Genomic DNA, 20,951 nt, shown 5'->3' with positions numbered 1-20,951 from the left:
TCCATGACTCCAGACATTGCTTACAGTTGGGAAAAGACCAAATGATAATTTTGCTCTGTAGACGACGCACAGCAACAAGATATTTATATTCTTATATATACTATATATAATTTTCCCAAATGTCAATGAAAATTTGGCCTTATAATTCAACCTTATTGTAAACTATACCTTTAAAAATATAAAGGCAACCATTATATAGGCAACGACTTTTAACTTAAAAAAAAAAAATCAATCAAACAAACACTTACTTCAAGAAAAAGTAAAATTGTTATAGTAACATTTGAAAAAATTACCTCCAATTGGAGAAAAGAATACCTAATAACATTAAAATGAAATAAAAACCCATTTTAAACCAATATTGAGTGATATACTTTCCAACATCTAACACTGTAGAAACCAGACTAACGAACTATAAAGAGAAATGTGAGAATTTTCTTTTGCCAGTCTGACTGACCAAATGTGTGTGGTGCAAAGTAATATCAAACCACATATCTTCACCCTTTCATTGAAATGTTATGATATTAGGGACACATGAATGTGTTTCATGACAAGAATAAGTTTTAGTTCACATAGCGACTGTTTGGAAACACATTTTAAGCATGCACAGTTACAATACCATAAATGAAGCAGACTATGAATAAACATTTTGCAATGTTATTACATACAGAATGTTATGGAGGTAGATAGGTATTGCAAAAGGCTTACTGTACAAAGTACAATAATAATAAAAATGCTGCATAAATAACATTTCAGCCCTTTGTTTTCTTGCAAAAGCGTTTCTTGCTGTGTTTCCAAACATTCAAAAAAAACTCTTTGTGTAAGTATGGCCATTTTTCTATCATTCTATAAGGCAGCTAAGTTAAAGAGTGAAAAAAGCAGTTTGAGGCAGAAACATTAGTTAGCAGACTTAGCGTAGGAATGAGTAAAAAGAAAAAAAGGACAGCAAGAGCAGATCAAGGTGACATTAATGAGTCAGTAGCTTTAGCCTGGTGATCCAACTGACCAGTAGCGAGGGTTCCGCAGGGGGCCTTTTCGGAGTGGATGTCATAGCGTTTTTAGCAAAGTCCTCCTGATAAGAGATGGTGGCGTTCTTGTGGAGGTCTACATTTACAAGATAACGGCTGTTCCGCACACGATCAACGCCTCGTACACATCGCTCTTCTGGAGATCTGTACGAGCGTCCCATTGCAGGCACTTCTTCGGCTATAGTCGGTATGCGCTCATTGCTGAGGTATCTGTACAAAAGATCCTCACCTATACAACATTAGAAATGATAAGGCAAGTAAGAACATCTTGTGGGAAACCAGAGGAAAACATCAGTTTAGTATTTAAATTGATCCGTTGTCCAAGAAAAATCCAGAAATCATAAATTATCATCAATGTCAAAGAATGCAGATGAAATCATGATCATGAAATGAATTTAATAATCATATGCTATGAAAAGCAACATAAAAGTGACTATTTCCAGTCAGTTACAATCACCGTATAATCTCTTTAAAACTATTTTTTATTTCAATTTATTTTAAATTTTAGTTTCATGATATTTATAACATTTCTGTTTACATTTTCTTGTTGCTGGACTGATTCTCACAGAAACAACTGACATGAAACAAGTGAATGCTGTTGTCTTTGTATGCCTCATACCTTTTCTTCCTTGTGCCCAGGGCCTGGCATAAGGGTCTGCCACACTTAAGCATGTTTCGGCTGGCATGCTGAGAGGCCGTGGTTTACCTGGGTTGCAGGAATACAATATATCAGAATAAAAATAAAGGAGTCTGAACTGTGTAGTCCAAGAATTACCATTATTGTGAGGTTAGGTCTTTAATATAGGTTTTTAATACAATATTTAGCATTAGATAATTAATTATTTATAATATAATATAATTATTAATATAGTGAACTAATTTCTTTTTTTTTTTATATACTAACCACATGAGGAGTTTCTCTCCCTAAGACGAGTTTGCACTACGTTGGCCTCCACAGGATAGGCTGCCAGCTTGTCCTGGTCTGTGGTGGTGAAGCGGCGGCGGCTCTCCTTATCCAGGAAGGAGTTGGGTGACTCTGAGCCTTTGGGTCTGCTGTTAATGTTGCTGAATGAGCTGGTCCTTGCATCCCTGAGGCAAAAGAATGTTGCTTTACTTATTCAATAGAAATGAATAATCCGGTTAACTAGTGTGATAAATCAGGAGCAGTCTGTTTCATGTTTCTTAAAAAAAAAAACTGGGCAGGAGAAAAGCTGGAATGTATTATACTGTTTAATCCAAAAATAGTACATAAGGCTTTAAAGTTATATAACATAAATATTGCCAGAAGTAATGGAAGTAAGATAAGAGGGATTTTTTCACTCATGCTAGCTAAGTGTTGGCTTAAGTAACCTATGAGAGAAAGGAAGCAAAGCGGAAGGGAATGTAGAGTGAGGTTTAATGCTTTAGTGACTAAGGGAGGGGATATAAAGGTATGTATACCAATTAACCCACAGGAATGTAGTTAAGTCTCTTAAGCTCTCTCTCTGCTACACTCTCAGTTTCTCACCGTGGCATGTAAGGCACTGATGGTGGAGGGGGGATGTACAAGTCCAAGATGGCTGGTTTCTGCTTCCTGCTGGTAGATCCATTGCTGCTGTCCGGTGACTGGGTTTTACTGGGTGATGAAGAGCTCTGGAGAACATGACACAGTAAATACACATGCCAACATATACACAGCTCTGTTCTAATTAAAGGAAGACTGATCATACATTCAAAGAGTATGATTTTACACTTAAAATAATTGAAGTTCCAGTGTTGCCTTTCCCAAAATTCCTTTTCATGCTCTTCATCTCCAGCATTCATTTCTTAACGTAAGCTGCCTATTAAGCGGCTCCTGACTTAAACATCTGTGTTTTCTCGTCTGAAGGCAGCAAAACTGAATGTTCTAATGACTGGGTCAGGTACACAATTCTCTTCCTAGAGTTACACACAGGACAATAAACAATAAAACAGGTGGTTTGCAATGGGGCATTGTCGGAATGTAAGGTTTAATAACGGGGGCAGATGCACTACAAAGGGGATTCAAATAAAAATGAAACAAGAGCTTAATGTGTCTGGTGAGCAGCACATTACCTCTGTGATAAATATGAAGCGCTGTCATTTTGACTGACATAACCACAGATGAAAACAAGAAATCATCTCCCTGAATCATCATCAGGTAATCTGTCTGCACACCAGGTACAATGCCACATTGCTGAAATATAATATTTGCCACTTGAAATTTTGATACCCCTTACCAACAATGATCCTAACATGTCCAGAGAGGCCTGTGAGTAATCAGAGGATGTGTTATTTAAGGATCATTCTTCAAGACTCTGATGGCTTGCTGTTATGGTGTCTGAACAAGGTGTGGAGATACCGGAGGAGGTATATCCTATTGCCAACCAAAGTGCTGGATTATAACAGCTCTTTGTCTCCAAAAAGTAATAAGAGTCAGGCCTGGACAGCTCCAAAAGCCTAAGAATGCAGGTCTTGAATGGGATTATCTTTACATAAATCTTTAAACACAGTTTGATGGAGAAATGTAATGACCAGGATCATGTTTGGACAAAAGACCAGTGCGTCTCTTCCTGTTTAAAGAAGGATGGGTCTTCACAATATACTGTAATATATATATATATACACTACTGTTCAAAAGTTTTAGAACACTTTCTAACTCCATGATGGTTCCTGATTTTTATTTATTTCTACATTGTAAAGGAATGCTGAAGGTGTCCAAAAAATAGATTAATCTCCTTTGAACAGTTGATATTGAGATGTTTCTGCTACTTATGCTCTTTAAAGACTTCTTAACGCCGCTAATCTAAGGTGCTGTTAATTGGTCATTTTTCAGGCTGATAACTCTAAATGAACTTCTTGAGGTAGGTTTAGGTAGAGGTAGGTTTTGGTCTCGCCCTCCTGGGATGGCCTTCATGAGAGCCAGTTTCATTATGGTGCTTGACGGATTTTACAATACTGTTCTTGCAAGAACTATTACAGAAAGGCTACCTCTGTGTCTTAAAATAACAACTAACTGTTGTTTTTCTTGTTGCTACGTAATTACCATTCCATGTGTTATTTTATAGTTTTGAAATCCCCAGTATTGTTGTAGAATGTAGAAAATAAATCCCTAAACAAAAATAAAGAAATTTGCAAGTTTGAACGGTAGTGTGTATATATATATATATATAGAGAGAGAGAGAGAGAGAGGGAAAGAGATAGATATAAGAAATGGACTTACACACAACAAACAATGGTGTGTCTCTTCCTGTTTAAAGAAGGATGGGTCTACACAATAAGAAATGGACTTATACACAACAATGCAGCAACTGCAGAATTAAAAAAGCAGGACAAAAGTCCAAGACAATATAAAACACGACAGCCTGTGGAGAATTCCACAAGAAGGACAGAATCATAGTTGTAAAGCTTATCGAATGTTAAGAATGATTAGATCTGACCTATAGGAAATGATACAGTATCTACAATGTATTCATAAAAAAAGAATTGGTGGTGCCTAAGAATCAAATGATTATGAGTCTAATATTTGTTAACTGAAAAAAAGTTTACTTTGTCCTTTGGATAACGCTTTGAGTTTGTATAAGTAAAAAAGTTATTTGATAATTGTGAACTGATATTTACTTGCAATCTACAAATTAAGAAACCAGCTGAGTGTATAAGCGTTCTGTTTATAATTGAAAACAAAAATTCTGGCCCATGCCCATATTATATTGCTGTCTAAACATTAGTAAAATACAATTTTACTGGACCACTCTTAGCTTTGATTTCGCCATTGTTTCGACAGCCTTATGCAACATCATACCATTTATAATAATTTCACTGGTGCACACTTCTTGTGTGAAAATGATTCATCATACTCCCAGAACCTCTCTTTTACAGTTTGAGGCTGATCAATTTTCTATTGCTATCCTGGAATACATCATCAGGGGAAAAAACAAAAAAACAAAACTAGTGAGGTTTTAACCTGGTAATTAAGTAGTTTCAGGTAGTCCGCTGATTTAAGTCTTTGTCTACAGAGCCAAAGACTGTAACAACCCCAGATCATAACATTCAGGGATTTGTGCAGTTTCTGTAGTAGGGACGATTCAAAATCCAATTCAAAATTAGCTTCACAATCAAGTGGTTTTCTTATGGTCATATAGCTGTTTAGTCCCAAACCTGTGTGTGGAATTGTGCACATGTAAATGCTCCTACTTTTACTATTAAACACAATACAAAACACAAAACACAAAAATGCAATTTTTACTCTTAATTTCTTATGATAAAGCGTTAAAGTGATCTCTGATCATTGTCGTTCATAATAACATGAATCAAACATACTGTCTGAGGAACAGAACATCTCCAATTATATTACTGTATAAACTGAAAGAAAACAATATCACATAGCGACACATAGCACACCCTGATTGTTTTCTACTTGATCACAGGACTGATCTTTCGTAAATTTACATTTATTAAATTTATCGCTATCAAAAACTACTGTTATGTAAATATCTGAAAGAGGACCAACAAGATCACAAAAAAAATTCCGCTTGTAAAACCAGTCATAGAAAAACTGGAACACACATTTGTCACGTAGCCTCTAAAGTTCCTCATATTGTCTAATGTTATGTTCTCTAAGGGCATAGCAGTTGTTCCACTTCACCTATGTATATTATCCTCCATGTTTTTTCCAGGATATTTATGCTATTTCCATTCAAATGCTCGTCAATGCAAATTTTTAATTTCTGTATTAATTTGCATATAAATAATTCGATGGAAACCAGACTAAGAGACAGAATGTTGATGACTGAGAAGAAACTAACCTGTGCCTGAGGTGGTTTCCATCGCATGTTTTTAAGCGGTGCGGGCGTGAAGCCAGATGTGCCTGCTGGCCTCTTCTTCAACAGCAGTGCCACTCCTTTAGGGTCCTCTCTTAGCTTAGCCACCAGGTTCTTTAGTTGCCAGCCCACCTAAACAAATACATTTTAACAACCATGCCTAAGAGCCCTGGACCATTAGAGTGCATGTTTGGAGCCTTACCACTGTCTGCTGGTTCACTTGGATCACCTCATCACCTGCGTGAATCTTGTGAGACAAGTCTGCTGGAGACTAGGAACATAAAATTTAGAGCACATGAATAAAACATCATAATTCGATACACACATGTACTCACATATTTTATCTAAAAAGTTCTATTAAAAGACATCCAAAAGCACTTTATTATTTTATTTTTTTTGCAACTTCAAGAAACCATAAATATATTACACCAAAATGACATAGATGTTTTTTTTATTGTCTTATCTTCCAGACAACTGTCCTATGCACTTGTTGTTTAAGGAGCCAGTCTAACAAATATAGCCTGCCTTAGTCTGCGAGACACACTACATGACAAAATTGCAGAATCTCTAACCCTTTTACACTATACAAATTAAATCACTGGCAATCATTTGTTTGATGTTACAGAGATGTGTGCACTACATAATCGCTCAAAAATAAATGCACACTCTACACACACTTTTTCACCTGGAGACATCCCTGCCAAAGCATGCCTGATTCCCAAATCCTGCTTTCTCATGAACATGAACTGGCTCTGTGACTGGTATTGATTTGTACTGAAAAAATGATCAATTGAAGACAATGTTAAAAATAAGAGGAAATATTGCTTGAAAATATTGAAAGAAATTGCCAGAAGGATTCATGACTTTTCTTCCTACTGTTCCTAACAATCACTTTGGGTTTGACATGCCAAATGATTTATTTACAGAAGCAATATAGGTTCGTTTACATTTTGTCCTCGTGCCTCCAGGAGAGATAATAAACTCAGTTCAGGGATCTGCAGCATATGACTACAGATGAATGTAATTATGTTCCTCTTGGTTGTTTTTCATTGCTGTTGTTGCAACTTGTCTTAGAGGAGTCAAAATTTGACCATGTAAAGAGATTCCCAGCATGGCACACACACCTGTACAGGTTTTGTGAAATTACCCACATATAGTGTACACCTAAAACAAAACAGGTCTACACAGACCTTACTATTACCATAAAGCTGGCAATTTTTTTTTACTTATTACAGTAAACAAGTGAGTGATTGAGCAACACTGGCCTGACAAATGTCAGTATGATTCATTAACTGTAATTACTCATAGGATGATTAAAAGTGGATGATTCATTGCAAAGACGTGAGAAGTTTTTGAGCGGAGCTGCAGATTGGGACAATGGCTGAAGTAATTAGAAATTCGTCAGCAGTTCGGGGAGGACAGAAATCTTTATGGATCATCTTGGCCTGTCTAAATGCATTTTTTGTCACAACCTTAAGGAACTGTGGTTAAACTAGTATGCTAACGCATTCCCCATAAACAAGAACTCTGCCACCCATAGAGAGGGGGAGGTTTTCTCACACCCCACCATTATCTTACCCCTCCCTCTCTTCTGTCTGGCACATGCCAACAAATGGTTGCATACAACATCGAAGTTGCTATACCGACAGGATTCGGAGAGAAATAATCTACAACTGAAAAAGACCCAAACCCACAAAAACCACAGAAACGTAAGGATGTATAATTAAGCATGTATGATCCTAATAAACATTTAACAAGCAAAGACATAGGGATGGAAAAAGCAGGACTATTTAAATTAATATGGTGTTATGGAAAATGCAAATAAAGACCAACTGAATTCTTTTTATTAGAGCCATTAATACAAAACCCTGTCTGTTCTGCTGTTGTAAAGGAATGAAAACTTGATATTAAGTGCTTGAATAATAGGACTGGAATATGCCATGTAACTTACATAACATCTGTAAGCCTTTAATTTCATTTATTGCAATTAAAAGTTCAGTTTCTGTCTGACCTCTTCATGTGTTTTGGGATTAATGCTAATTATATGTGTAATGCATTTCCAATAAAACTGCCTAAAAATGCCGAACAGCAGAAGCTCTGTCTCTTTCTTTCTGATGCAACGCACTTTGTCAGGACGGCTAAATATATACCAGCCCCATCATCTCAGAGCTGAATCACATACACTTACATGTTCAGTAGTGCCAGTGATGACATGGAGCCCATCGTAGGTGGATTTTATGTACATCCCCTGAGAAGAGAGAGAGAGAGAAACAGCAAGAGACAAAGAGTTGACATAAAGCAATGTGAAGTATATAAATCCTGAAAGTTAAACAGGTTACTTAAGACATTCTTGTTGTACTTTACATGCCAACCAGTAATACAACACTGATAGAAGTCAGAATCGTGTCTGCTAAGGTGATTTAAGTGCTTTAAGTATGGGATGTGAACAATTTTTATGTTTGTCTAACACAAAGACAGCAGGGTGATAAGTGCTCACCAGGCCTTCTCCTGGCTTGATGTTGGTCAGCTGAACTTCCTCCAGGCATGTCAGCTGGCTCATTAGAGGATCAGAGGTTGTTCTCACAGTCTGGTCACAGATACCATTTAGCACCTTGGACTACAAAATAACAGAAGGTCGGTGTTTAGCAACAATGTGAAGAGAGAAACCTAGCACATTTGAAAAAAGGTCAGTCACAAGGAGATTTTTTTTCCCACAGACATCTGTCTATAGTATTGATCATGGATGATTGCAATTGTAAAATATTATTGCATTTGGTCAAGGTTATGAACTCCCCAGTGTAGGCTGGGAAAAGGTGAAAGTTGCTAATGTGCCCTTTTATTGTACTGTATGGTAATACGCTACACATGTAAAAGAGACTTTAGTATGAAAATACATTATTCATTCATACACACTTTTTATATTCTATTTTATTTATAAGCAACCACCTCATGCAATTCTTACACTACTACTGCTATTTAAACAGAAACACACAGGGTGCATACAGACACATGTGGGAATGGGCTGGTGGTTCATGAAACTAAACTTGGCAAACTAGGAAACTGTGATGACACCAGCACTTGTCATAGGGGCCAGCAAAACAATCCCAGTGCTTTAACGCTACCCGGTGCTTGCATAACTGCGCAGGATATGTCATGCAAGAGGGTGCATACAGCTATTTGTGGAAGAATATAAATATAAGAAAATATTTGTCAGAATGCAATAAGAAGAGAGTTTGTCGGAGTAAAGCATAAAAAGGAGGAAGTCAAGCAACGGGGGAAGTGGGTATGGAGAATGTCATTAACAAGAAGCAGTGACACTGGCAGCGGCATTTAAACAGGAACTCACAGAGACTCAGCGAAGGATTAGTAAAGGGACAGTACTGGTTTAGTACAAACATACTCTTACATGATGTCATACATTATACATCATTACATAAAAACAATAGTATAGCATATGGTATGCAACCAACAATTTATAAAAATGAATGCAAGATTTTATCAAATACTTACCACTCCAAGAATTTTCTCCTCCATGTCATAAACAGTGCAATCCTGCAGAGAAAAAGAAGAAAGTCTGAGTGCCTCTGAGCTAAGTAATATCCAGTAAATCAGGGTCAGTGTAGTGTTTATATAATTAGTGATCCAGATATAGTAGTGGAAGATGAGCTCCAGCCACAAATAAACAGCTTTGACTTGTGAATTACATACTCATGTCAGCTGTAAGACAACATAATTACATAAGACATGAAGGACAACTATAGTGTGAAGAAAATAGAACGGACTGGCCTGTATTAAATCATTTTCGGAAAAGGGCAGGCATCTGCAGTAAGCTGCAGCCTTAAAAGTTTAGGATACTATCCTAGGTGCATTTTTAAATAGCTAAAACAAATCATACTCAAACAATCCCTGACAGAGGTATGCACATGTGCCTGTGTATTACATAAATATGCATATGCAATTTTTCTGTGTTTTTACAGCCGTTAGGACTTTTGACTCACAGCTGAGGCAACACAGCAGAGGCTAGGGGCAATTAATTTGACCCCATAGTCAAAAAGACCTCCCCTGTCTAACAAACGAATTGTGGCATAGGTCCTTCTGTCAGCTGGTAGCCTCAGCATGCGCACACACACACACACACACACACACACACACACACACACACACACACACACACACACACACACAAGATGATGGTCACATGGTGAAGTTGTAGGACAATAATGATTCATATCAAACAGGATCACTGAAACTTATACATAATTGTCTATTGTCTGTTTCTTACAAACCATATTTTTGTGCTTGAAGTACTAATTAGATCTAAATAATGCTCCTTCTACTGACACAAATTCTTTCAATAAATTCAATAGATAAAATAAAGATGATGTAAGGTTTAGGAAAGAATGTGATGTTATACATAGATCCCAAAATACTTATTTTTATGTCAAAAATGCTCCAAAACAGTTTAACATTATATTCCAAATATCAGTACACACATACTCAATTTCTGCCCCTGTTTATGTTCTATCTTTTGCCAAATTTCACAGATGAAAATATTCACTTCCCATTTGTGGGCACTAGTCCAAAGACCAGACATGGACACAGAAGAAACTGAGTCATGATGTCATCAGACAACAGCTGACAGAGATCAGATGGCTCTCTAGTCAGCTTCTGATATGAAACTGGAGAGCCTTTGTCCATAACTGCAATGAGGAATTAGAGAAATCTGTGCTGGCACATCTGAACATAATGCCATTTGTACAGCTGCTCCGTTTAAAGATACTTCTTTGACACCACCATTGTTTATTCAAGTACATTAATCGATAATTAAGTCAGTATTTTTGGTTTTGAAAAAATACTTTGCTTGTTCTCAGTCTTGGGAGATGAGGCAGGGTGGGCTTACCTTATCTGTTAAGTGGCCATGCATGCATCCTAGTTAATTCTTTTCATTCTATTAAATTCTTGACTGGGCTGTAGTGTCCTAGCAGGTCCTTGCTTTAACATGGGTGTCTCATGACCACCAAACCATATCAAATTCACACATCTACTGAAAAGTACATTTACTCCATAACAGCACTAATTTTTTACTTGCATATTTGGAAAACAGGGAAATTTTTGAAAAGAATATTATATTATGGATTTTATGGGTTACATTAACGACTGGACTTCACATAATAGATACTTCAGAGATGACATTAAAAAAATCTAACAATTCCAAGATACAGCTGAATACAGAAAATATACTTTTAATTATATTGTTGTTGTTTTGATGTACATACATTACTAAGAAACATCAAGCAATATGAATGACATGTTTGCATTATGGGTATGTGATGTGATACAGACTATATATCTACATGCTTATTTGGAATTGCTTATGTAAAAATTAAAAAACAAGTTTAGCAGAAATTGAAACGTAATCCCTACTTTTCCTCACTACTTTCACTACACTTCTTTCTTTTTTTTTTCCACAGGAAAAGATTACAAGGAATTGGATAAGTGCTGATCTGATACTAAGGATCTGCATCAGAAATAAAACGGCCTAAAGTACTGTTAAGGTATTAGATCAAATCTTGATGTCTTTTGAAGTGCTGCTGCATTTAAACCTGTTATCTTGCCTGCGGATGACGATTAAATTGAACATATCAACACAAGACACAACTTGCTTTTAAACACTCCTCCACTGCACAACAGAAACTTGCGATGTGATGTATGGCAAACAGTTTTATTACTCACTGACATCTTCTAAAAAGATTATACTTTAATGTAATCCCCATACAATTTTCATTCAAAATAGAACAGCAATCCTATCCAAGGTCTGTCATTCAAAGCCACATCATCAAGACCAACCCTTGGAGCATTGCAGCAATATGCGTCACTTAAGATTAATCTAAGAAAAGTACAGTATAGCTTGACCATCCATACTGCACATCTACCATCACTTTTGAACAATACCATGTCAACTACAAACACAACAGTTAAACTATAATCTAGGACTATTTTTATACTAAAAAGAATACTTTTTAGTATAAAAAGTATTCCTAAGTATAAAAGTATTTCACTTCATGACAACCTTAAACAAAGTATTTAAATGCAAATATACAGTTTCCTTTGCCAATACAAGGAAAACAAGAAGATTCTATCAAATGCCCCCAGTATCTCCAGTTACCACTTTAATGATGGCACCCAGACTGAAACTGCCCAGTGGAAGCCACAGGCACAATCACATCATATGTTAAACTCTTACACAGGCAACTAGTGTGCATAAATATAATAATCAGTGTTTTGCAGAAATCTAAAAGGCATGTCGTTGGTAGGAGAGAACAAATGCCAACCTGTTGGACTGTGGTGGTCAACTCCAAACACAGCTGAATGATCTTGTTCTTGGTACTGGTGAAGTCACTGATCCCAGTCAGAGGGGTTCTGTGATTGTGAAAAAGCAACAGATATTTTACCAAACAATTTACAAAACAGAATGCATGCGCAATTTACCAAACAGAATGCATGCGCGCACACACACACACACACACACACACCATATATGACTGTACCGAAAAGGAGATTAATTAAAAAAAAAGAACTGCAGGACAGCAAAAGTGCAAATCCTTCACATTCTTCTTCATGTTGTTCCCTGTTATCACTCTACCAACTGAACCTCATCTACCCTGTCTTGTAATATTAGAGACCGCCATACTAAACCTAATCTTTTAGTTACAGCTACAGTAAAACCTTGGATAACGAGTAACACGGTTTGCAAATGTTCCGCAAGACGAGCAAAGATTTTTAATAAATTTTGACTTGGAAAACTAGCATTGTCTTGGTATACGAGCATGAAGTATCATGTTTCACGCATGTGCTTCTTGATTTGACGCCGAGCGTCACGTTATCACAACTAAGCCAACGGTGCTTCACTCACACACAACCGGCACAGTGTCAAATTACGCACACGCGCACACAACACATAACAAACACACACTCCGCCGTGCAAGAGAGAGAGAAACAAACACACACACAGCGCCTGTGTCATAAATGGAAACACTTATCTGTCTGGATTTATTTTTACTTTATATTTGGTGCTAATTATTTTTATGTTTTTATTTCTTTGGGCTGTGAGACGAATACTTTTAATTTTCATTATTTCTTATGGAAAAAATTGCTTTGGTTTACAAGTGTTTTGGAACACGAGCCTGCTTCCGGAACGAGGTGTGCTCGTAATCCAAGGTTCCACTGTATTGCTACATTAGTAAGCCAGATTAAATCAGCTGTGTTTTATGACTTTTTGGATTTGGCTCCGTGTGGGGAAAAAAAAAATGGCAATATAGGATAATATAACAACTTATGTTGATGATCTCTGTTTAACATGAGACAAAGGCTGACCTGCGGAAACAACCCAAAGTGTATCTAGTTTTATCAGTCCTAAATGGTCATGTGAAGAAAAAAAAATCTTAGAAATTCTAAACCTGATTCTGCTTGGTCTGCTGAAGAACACTGGAATAGATGCTAACCTTTTCTTACATATTAATTATATTCTAGGGGTGGGCGATATACTGGCCAAAGTCAAAAAAAATGCGGCAAACCTCATTACATTATGTAAAACAGTTTCTTTGTGTTTGAATTTTTACTTATGCATTTTCAGATACAAACTGCTATATTGTGATATATATCGTTATCGAGGTAGAAAATTGCTTCTACTGTGATAGAAGATTTTGGTTATATCACCCACCCCCATGATATTTAATTAAAATTCAAATCAAATTCAAATTTTATTTGTCACATACACAGTACGATATGCAGTTAAATGCTTAGACAACTGCCCGAGACCTTAAAATAAAATAAAATAAAAGACTATGAATGTCTAATAAAATGTCTATAAATGACTATGAATGTCTAATAAATGTCTAATATGAATATAAAATAAAAGACTTATGAATTCTGATAACTCCTTTCAAAGAGCAACATGCGCACTGCATAAAAAAAATAAAGATTCTGTAAAATTAATCTTTATTTTATTTCCAGAAAGCGTGTAGCAGATAATCTTTCTCATATCTCTTTGTACCTATCAAGCCATGTGAGAAGGCTTTTCGCTGCACCAATCAGCTCCACAACAGAGGTGAGGAACTCGTTGGGGGGTTTGTGAGATGTGTTGCCATCGTAGCTGGGAATCTTCCTGCGCTCTGATGTACTGATGTGCAGATTGTTCGATGCAGCTCTCATTCTCACCACTAGGTTTTTCAAGTTATCTGTTTCCACACCATAATTCTGGAAAGGAGATACAGAAACAATACATAGAATATGAATGTATAATAACAGACTTTTAAAAATCCTCACATCTAATTTCTGTTTACTGATAAACAATTAAAAAAAGTTATAAGAATGGCAAATACAGGGTTGGATATCATCAAGGAAACCATTCTGCTGATTTAAACAAGTTTCTGATACAGCGCTTGCTCATTTATTTTACATGCACCGGACACACACATACACACACACACACACACATATATATATATATATATATATATATATATATATATATATATATATATATACACATATATATACATACACACACTCAGCAAAAAAAAGAAACATGCCTTTTTCAGGACTGTGTATTTTAACAATAATGTTGTAAAAATCTAAATAACTTTACAGATCTTCATTGTAAAGGGTTTAGACAATGTTTTCCATGCATGTTCAATTAACCATAATCAATTAATTACCATGCACCTGTGGAATGGTCGTTTAGACCTTAACAGCTTACAGAAAGTAGGCATTTAAGGTCACAGTTCTCAAAACGCAGGACACCAAAGAGACTTGTCTACCGACTGTGAAAAACACCCAAAGAAAGATGCCCAGGGCCCCTGCTCATCTGCGTGAACGTGCATTAGGCATGCTGCAGGGAGGCATGAGGACTGCTGATGTGGCTAGGGCAATAAATTGCCATGTCCGCACTGTGAGACGCCTAAGACAGCGCTACAGGGAGACAGGAAGGACAGCTGATCATCCTCGCAGTGGATACCACGTGTAACAACACCTGCACAGGATCGGTACATCCGAATATCACACCTGCGTGACAGGTACAGGATGGCCACAACAACTGCCCGAGTCACACCAGAAACACACAATCCCTCCATCAGTGCTCAGACTGTCCGCAATAGGCAGTCCATGAGGAGGAGATTGATGGCCATACCATATGAGGCACTCCAACTTCCTGAAGTCTAGCTGTGACAAGTCTGCCATGATGTGGTGGAGCATTATCATCCATGAACAGAAAGTTGGGGGTGTGCTGGCGGAAATGGGGGATGATGGGTTCTATGATGTCTCTGAGGTAAGAACGTGCAGTGACTGAGCCATGTACAATAACCAAATCTGTTTTGCCCTTACTGGTGATGCCTGCCCAGACTGTTGCACCTCCTCCACCAAAGCAAACCCTGGGGACAATGTTGACCTCAGCGTATCGCTCACCTCACCTCCTCCAGCAACGCTGAAGACAATCATTTCTGTGCACAGGATGGTAGACCATTGCTGCATTCTCGAGGTCACATGGTCTCGTGCCCACTTCAAACGTTTATGGCGGTGTCTTGGTGTCAGTGGAGTCACCTGAAGGCGCGCCATGGCCAGGTGGAGCTGCTCGTCCGTTAAGTGACGTTGTGTGTTCAAGGCTGTTTAAATAATGAACTTAATGACTTACTGACAATATCAGCTTTTTATAACCACAGAATGTTGAAATAGATGCCACATTGGAAAAGGTTGGAAAAAGGTCTTTTTGGGATTGGCCCCAATATAAGGCACACCTGTACACAATGAGACCATTACATGGAAAACACAAAATGAGGTGCGTCTATCACCCCAATACCACTGCCTCCCTATCCCAAAAATGTCTGAAGTAAAACAAACACTGTATGTACTGTATGACATCCACTAAGTCTCTCACAATATCCCTAACTTATTGTAAGTACTGTGTGTGTGATTATATATATATATATATATATATATATATATATATATATATATATATATATATAAAAGAGCAAGCTGAATTTACTTTAAGTAAAGCCTGTTCATTTTGCCACTCACTTGACTCACAAATGATCAGGGGACAAACTGATCATGAAAGTCATTTGCTGCGTTTAGAAGAGCACTACCCTATTTAGAGCCCAAAGATTTCTGGCAAACAGTGTGTTGCTGAATTTAGATCCTAAACCTGGCAGTCACCGCTGCTCTTTTAACAGGCCTTGGAAAGAATGAGTGCTGAACATCTGAACCGGTGCACTGGGAGAGTCGAGGGGGTGCCTCCTGTCTGCACAAACCTCAGCTCACAAAAAATGCTGCACCACAGCCAGACACTTTGGTATAGTGCTATAACAAACAGGGAACAGCCTGTTTTTAGCCCACCAAATGCAGTCTTAACCTGCAAGATATCAAAGCAGAAGCTTCTTACAGCTGGTTTCACCATCAATACTGTAAAAAAGATAACACATAGTCTAACTCTTTCTATAACCTAGCCCTGTACTGCTTTATGGACACATATGGATGCTGTAGATCAATAGAATGCACAGCTTTACCTATTTAAAATGTCAACTGGAGTCATCTAGATCAAAGAACCATGTGCAAATCTATTTTGAACTTAACTTTCTTTTTAATTGCTGTGGATGGGGGGCCTCAGTGTCCTCTTTTGGCAAAATAAACTTAGTTTTCTGATCACTACAGTACTTTAAGCAGGTTTAAGAGTACAAGAGTCTTTTTTGTTTTGAAGACTCAGTATCACTATGCTATATGGAGATGAAGCAGGGAGTGGAAAGAATTTCTGCATGTACACTTCTGCTTTTAGAAAACCAAACCTTCAGTAGAACATGGCTATAAAATGTTTTGATAACTACAAGATTGTTGAAATAATTAGCATTATTTGGCAAATGAAAATGCCCATAATGAACTTATGTAGTAGGATATGTGTAAAATCTAGATGAAGTTAGGTTATTAATCTAAATCAGAAAAAAACTGAACTTGGACAATTTAAAATGGCATTTCCGCTTCACAGTGCAACACAATACGGATCAGCTCAGCTCGTTACTAGTCATCATCACTCAATAACCTCTATAAAAAGTCCTGCCACTTTCATGGCAGTGTTATTTACCAAGAAATGCGATGATATGTATAATCCTGGGTTTAGAATTGGCTCTGAGCCGTGCTGTTCATTGGAAAAACACTATAAGGTGCAGCATCTGTTTCCTGTGTTGTTTGAGAATCTAGTATGATTTGCCAGAGAAGAACTCTGGAGTGCCAGTAATGCTAGCCATATATCTTTCTACTGCATAAAGCTTGATTGAACATCTTTAATATCTATTCCGGAGCACTGAGATAATAGAACACTTTCCACCAATGAGGCTGCCATAGCTTGAGGGAAAAATAAAGTGGTGTAATGTTTCAGCTCTGCAAAAGCTATATTATGGTCCCTGGCCAATTCATTGTCATGTAGCCATGCTGGGTTTAATGGGTTTTACATATATATAGTGAAACTTGAAGCAGAGCAACTATAATATAGTATACGCCATGTGTATACTGTTAAAGCGAACAAGATAATATATGCATGTAATGGTCTTCAAACATTAAAACACAAATAGAAATGTTCTTAACAATTTTCAATGATAATACCAGTTTTGTGAGTTTCTTATTTTGGAATGGTGCTAACATTCACCTCTGTGAAATTACTACAAGACTATTTAAGCTTGGTCCTTCCCAAGGGCTTATGAGATACAGTTCACAGAAGCCATGTTTAAATGGTCTACATTATGAAAGGGGACAAGTTCAGCTCCTCAATGAACATTTCCCATGGCACCAGCGGCCTGCTGAGCCATTCCTCATGTGTACGTGGGGAGTTCAAAGCGAGTTTCCGCACATGGAACTTACAGAACCTCCAGATGTACCCTTTACATTGTAAGAAAGTAGGAGATTTATCCAAGATAACGTTTACAACTATAAACAAATCAACCCAGTCCAAATTTATGAAGTAGATCAAAAGAACATTTGGTATATTGTGGAAATATGTGGTCTATGGATGCACAACGTCTGGGCTCAATTACACAACTCATAAGGTGACAGGTGCTGGACACTAGGATGTACCATAAAGTTCATAAAATATGACATGAGCATCAATCAAGTCATTTATTAGCCCTAACCAATGTCTTATGTATGCATGTTTAAACCTGACAATCCTGCTTTCATTATTTAACCAACAGAAGACCAGCCAGATCAGAGTTGAATCAGACATGAAGGCCTAGATTTTTTTCTCCTTCAGATTGACCAACAGCAGTGTAGTAAATACTAACGCTGATCATTCATAACATTCAAAATTCACCGGCCTAATACTGTGCAAACCCCCCTTGTGATATCAAAACAGATCTGACCCATCAATGTATGGACTGCACTAAATCTCTGAAGATGTGCAATGATATCTAGTACCAATACAGTAGTAGCAGATTCTACAAGTCCTGCAGGTTCCAAGGTGGGGCCTCCACGGATCAGACTTGTTTCTTCAGCACATCCCACAGATGCTCGCCTGGATTCAGATATAGGGACCCTGGAGGCCAAGTCAGCACCTTGAGTTCTTGGTCATGTTCCTCAAATCGATAAAGTTTGGCACAGTGCATTATCCTAGAAAAAGACCACTGACATTAGGGAATATTGTTGCCCTAACGGGGAACACTGAGCCAGTTTGCTTAGTTGGTATGGCAACATCCATATAATTGCCAAGACCCAATGTGTCCCAGCGGAATATTGTCCACAGCAGCACCATGATTCTAAAGGTTTACTTTCTTCCCATAATGCATCCTGGTGACATCTATTCCCCAGATATACAGTACATGTACCTGGATATCCCAGTGATATAAAAACGAGTGTGCTTTCTGTGCGTTTATAAACATTGTGTAGGCAAATGTAAGTACTTTTGAGCCTCTGGCACTGCTCAAATTGATCGAACATTTCTCCAGGTACAAGAAGCACATGCATCCTTTGTTCTGGCACCCAGGTGATAAAGTGAACTTTCCCAGGCTGTCCGGACATCTGAATCACTGGCTATTCGCTTAACAGAAAACTACAGATCTAACTCCTCAACAAGCACTTCAATTAGCATCGTTTTAGTCTTTTAGTTATGTTTTTCATGAAGTAATAACCTCCCCAATAAGGCTTTTAGACTGATGGCATTCTTATTCCATGAGCTGAGTCCTAGCATTCTAATAGAGACTACAAAACACTTCTAGTCACTCTGGATAAGTGTGTCTGCCAAATAAATGTAAATGAAACTTGTATTATGAATCCTTCTTGATTAACACATGAATGGTAGCCGTGTTTATAGAGAACAAAAACTGATTCAGTGTTTTAGGCTTAGTGCAAACTGAAGAGGGCTTCAGAGTCTCCAGCAGTATAAGAATCTCACTAAAGCCTTTAAGTGATCAAAGACCAGAGCATAAAAATGCTTTTTATGATGCAGGAAGTGGTAACAGTTAAAGCAATTCCATCTGCCCAAACAGAGGTTGACAATGTTGGAGAGCACAGCTTGAAACTATTTTAATTCATCTCCCCACCCACATTTAGCCTAACTTTACCTAACTTTCCCTTGTACACACTTATTTAAGACAGTTCTGTTTGCTGTAAACCTTTTTTATGTAATTAACATTAAGATATACTGCTGAGTGTGCAAAAAACATATCCAGTTAAAAGCTTCTTACCCATGTATACCCATTTGGCTATACATGAGATGAAGATTGGAGAAGTAACTTAACTCCAACCCCATGCGCTATTACTCATGTTTGTCCACCTGTGCACACAGGAGAAAGCACAAAGGCATGATGTCAATATAACCTTATTGTCTAAATAAATAAATAAATTTAAAAAAAAATCATAAAAGATCTGCAAAGACCCATTCTATAAAATAATGCAGAGCATGGACCCAAGACGGGCTTTTCATTGTTCGCTTTCACCTGGCCTTTTACAGACACAATATGTTTTAGTACATACAACTCTTTGTGATATGACCTCAAATTAATATGGAGATTATTTGAACATTTTACCTTGATTATGATTAATGAATGATTTTTAAAGCCTCATAGTTCAGCAACAAGGTTTGTACAGTGGAACTTTGGATTATGAGCATAATTCGTTCCGGAAGCGAAATTTTTCCATAATAGATGATGGAAACTCAAATTATTCGTTCCACAGCCCAAAAAATAAATACAAAAAAATAATTAACACAAAATATAAAGTAAAAATAAAACAAATTACCTGCATCTTACCTTTAAAGAAAAGGTAAAAATAAATCCAGGAAGATAAGTGTTTCCGTTTGTGCGCGCAGGCACTGTATGTGTGTGTATGAGTGCGTGTGTGAAGCTAAAGCAAGGAGCCCCTCCCCTCTCTCCCTTCTCGTCTTATACAGCGAAAATGCAGTTTTATCCGAAAAATAAACAAGAAATCTCTAAGGACACTCAATTGAGCGACACAATAACAGAATCACTGCTGTAAAGTAAAAATAAAACAAATTAACCTGCACTTTACCTTTAAAAAGAATCGCGACAGAGCAGTGTTTCTGTATAGAGCAGAAAGAGAGAGTGTGTGTGTGTGTGCACACAGACACAAAGAGCAGGCTGATACAGAAAAATAAAATAGATTTTTAACCTCTCTAATGAGACCTGCTTTACATGTGCGCTGTACAGTCGTGGCCAAAAGTTTTGAGAATTACATAAATATAGGAAATTGGAAAAGTTGCTGCTTAAGTTTTTATAATAGCAATTTGCATATACTCCAGAATGTTATGAAGAGTGATCAGATGAATTGCATAGTCCTTACTTAATCCCAAAAAAACCTTTGCACTGCATTTCATTGCTGTCATTAAAGGACCCGCTGAGATCATTTTAGTAATCGTCTTGTTAACTCAGGTGAGAATGTTGACGAGCACAAGGTTGGAGATCATTATGTCAGGCTGATTGGGTTAGAATGGCAGACTTGACATGTTAAAAGGAGGGTGATGCTTGAAATCATTGTTCTTCCATTGTTAACCATGGTGACCTGCAAAGAAACGCGTGCAGCCATTATTGCGTTGTATAAAAACAGGCAAGGATAT

The 20,951-nt window shown here is 37.4% G+C and overlaps 1 protein-coding gene across 1 annotated transcript in view; it reads right to left on the bottom strand.

Moving 5' to 3' along the window:
* LOC128535508 (connector enhancer of kinase suppressor of ras 3-like) overlaps positions 1-20,951 on the bottom strand; it is a 50,962-nt gene that overhangs the window by 13,596 nt on the left and 16,415 nt on the right. Inside the window, exons 3-13 of the mRNA XM_053509463.1 lie at positions 13,896-14,098; positions 12,175-12,262; positions 9,353-9,394; positions 8,340-8,459; positions 8,031-8,090; positions 6,045-6,113; positions 5,828-5,974; positions 2,533-2,657; positions 1,930-2,114; positions 1,645-1,731; positions 1,004-1,254 (exon numbers count right to left, since the gene is read on the bottom strand). Of these exons, the coding sequence (XP_053365438.1) occupies positions 1,004-1,254; positions 1,645-1,731; positions 1,930-2,114; positions 2,533-2,657; positions 5,828-5,974; positions 6,045-6,113; positions 8,031-8,090; positions 8,340-8,459; positions 9,353-9,394; positions 12,175-12,262; positions 13,896-14,098 (1,377 nt within the window). The remainder of the gene's footprint in view (positions 1-1,003; positions 1,255-1,644; positions 1,732-1,929; positions 2,115-2,532; positions 2,658-5,827; positions 5,975-6,044; positions 6,114-8,030; positions 8,091-8,339; positions 8,460-9,352; positions 9,395-12,174; positions 12,263-13,895; positions 14,099-20,951) is intronic.

Source organism: Clarias gariepinus, chromosome 13 (assembly GCF_024256425.1).
Source record: "Clarias gariepinus isolate MV-2021 ecotype Netherlands chromosome 13, CGAR_prim_01v2, whole genome shotgun sequence".
NCBI lineage: Eukaryota > Metazoa > Chordata > Actinopteri > Siluriformes > Clariidae > Clarias > Clarias gariepinus.
Note: the sequence above shows the minus strand (reverse complement) of the source record. Positions and strands in the feature narration are given on the sequence as shown.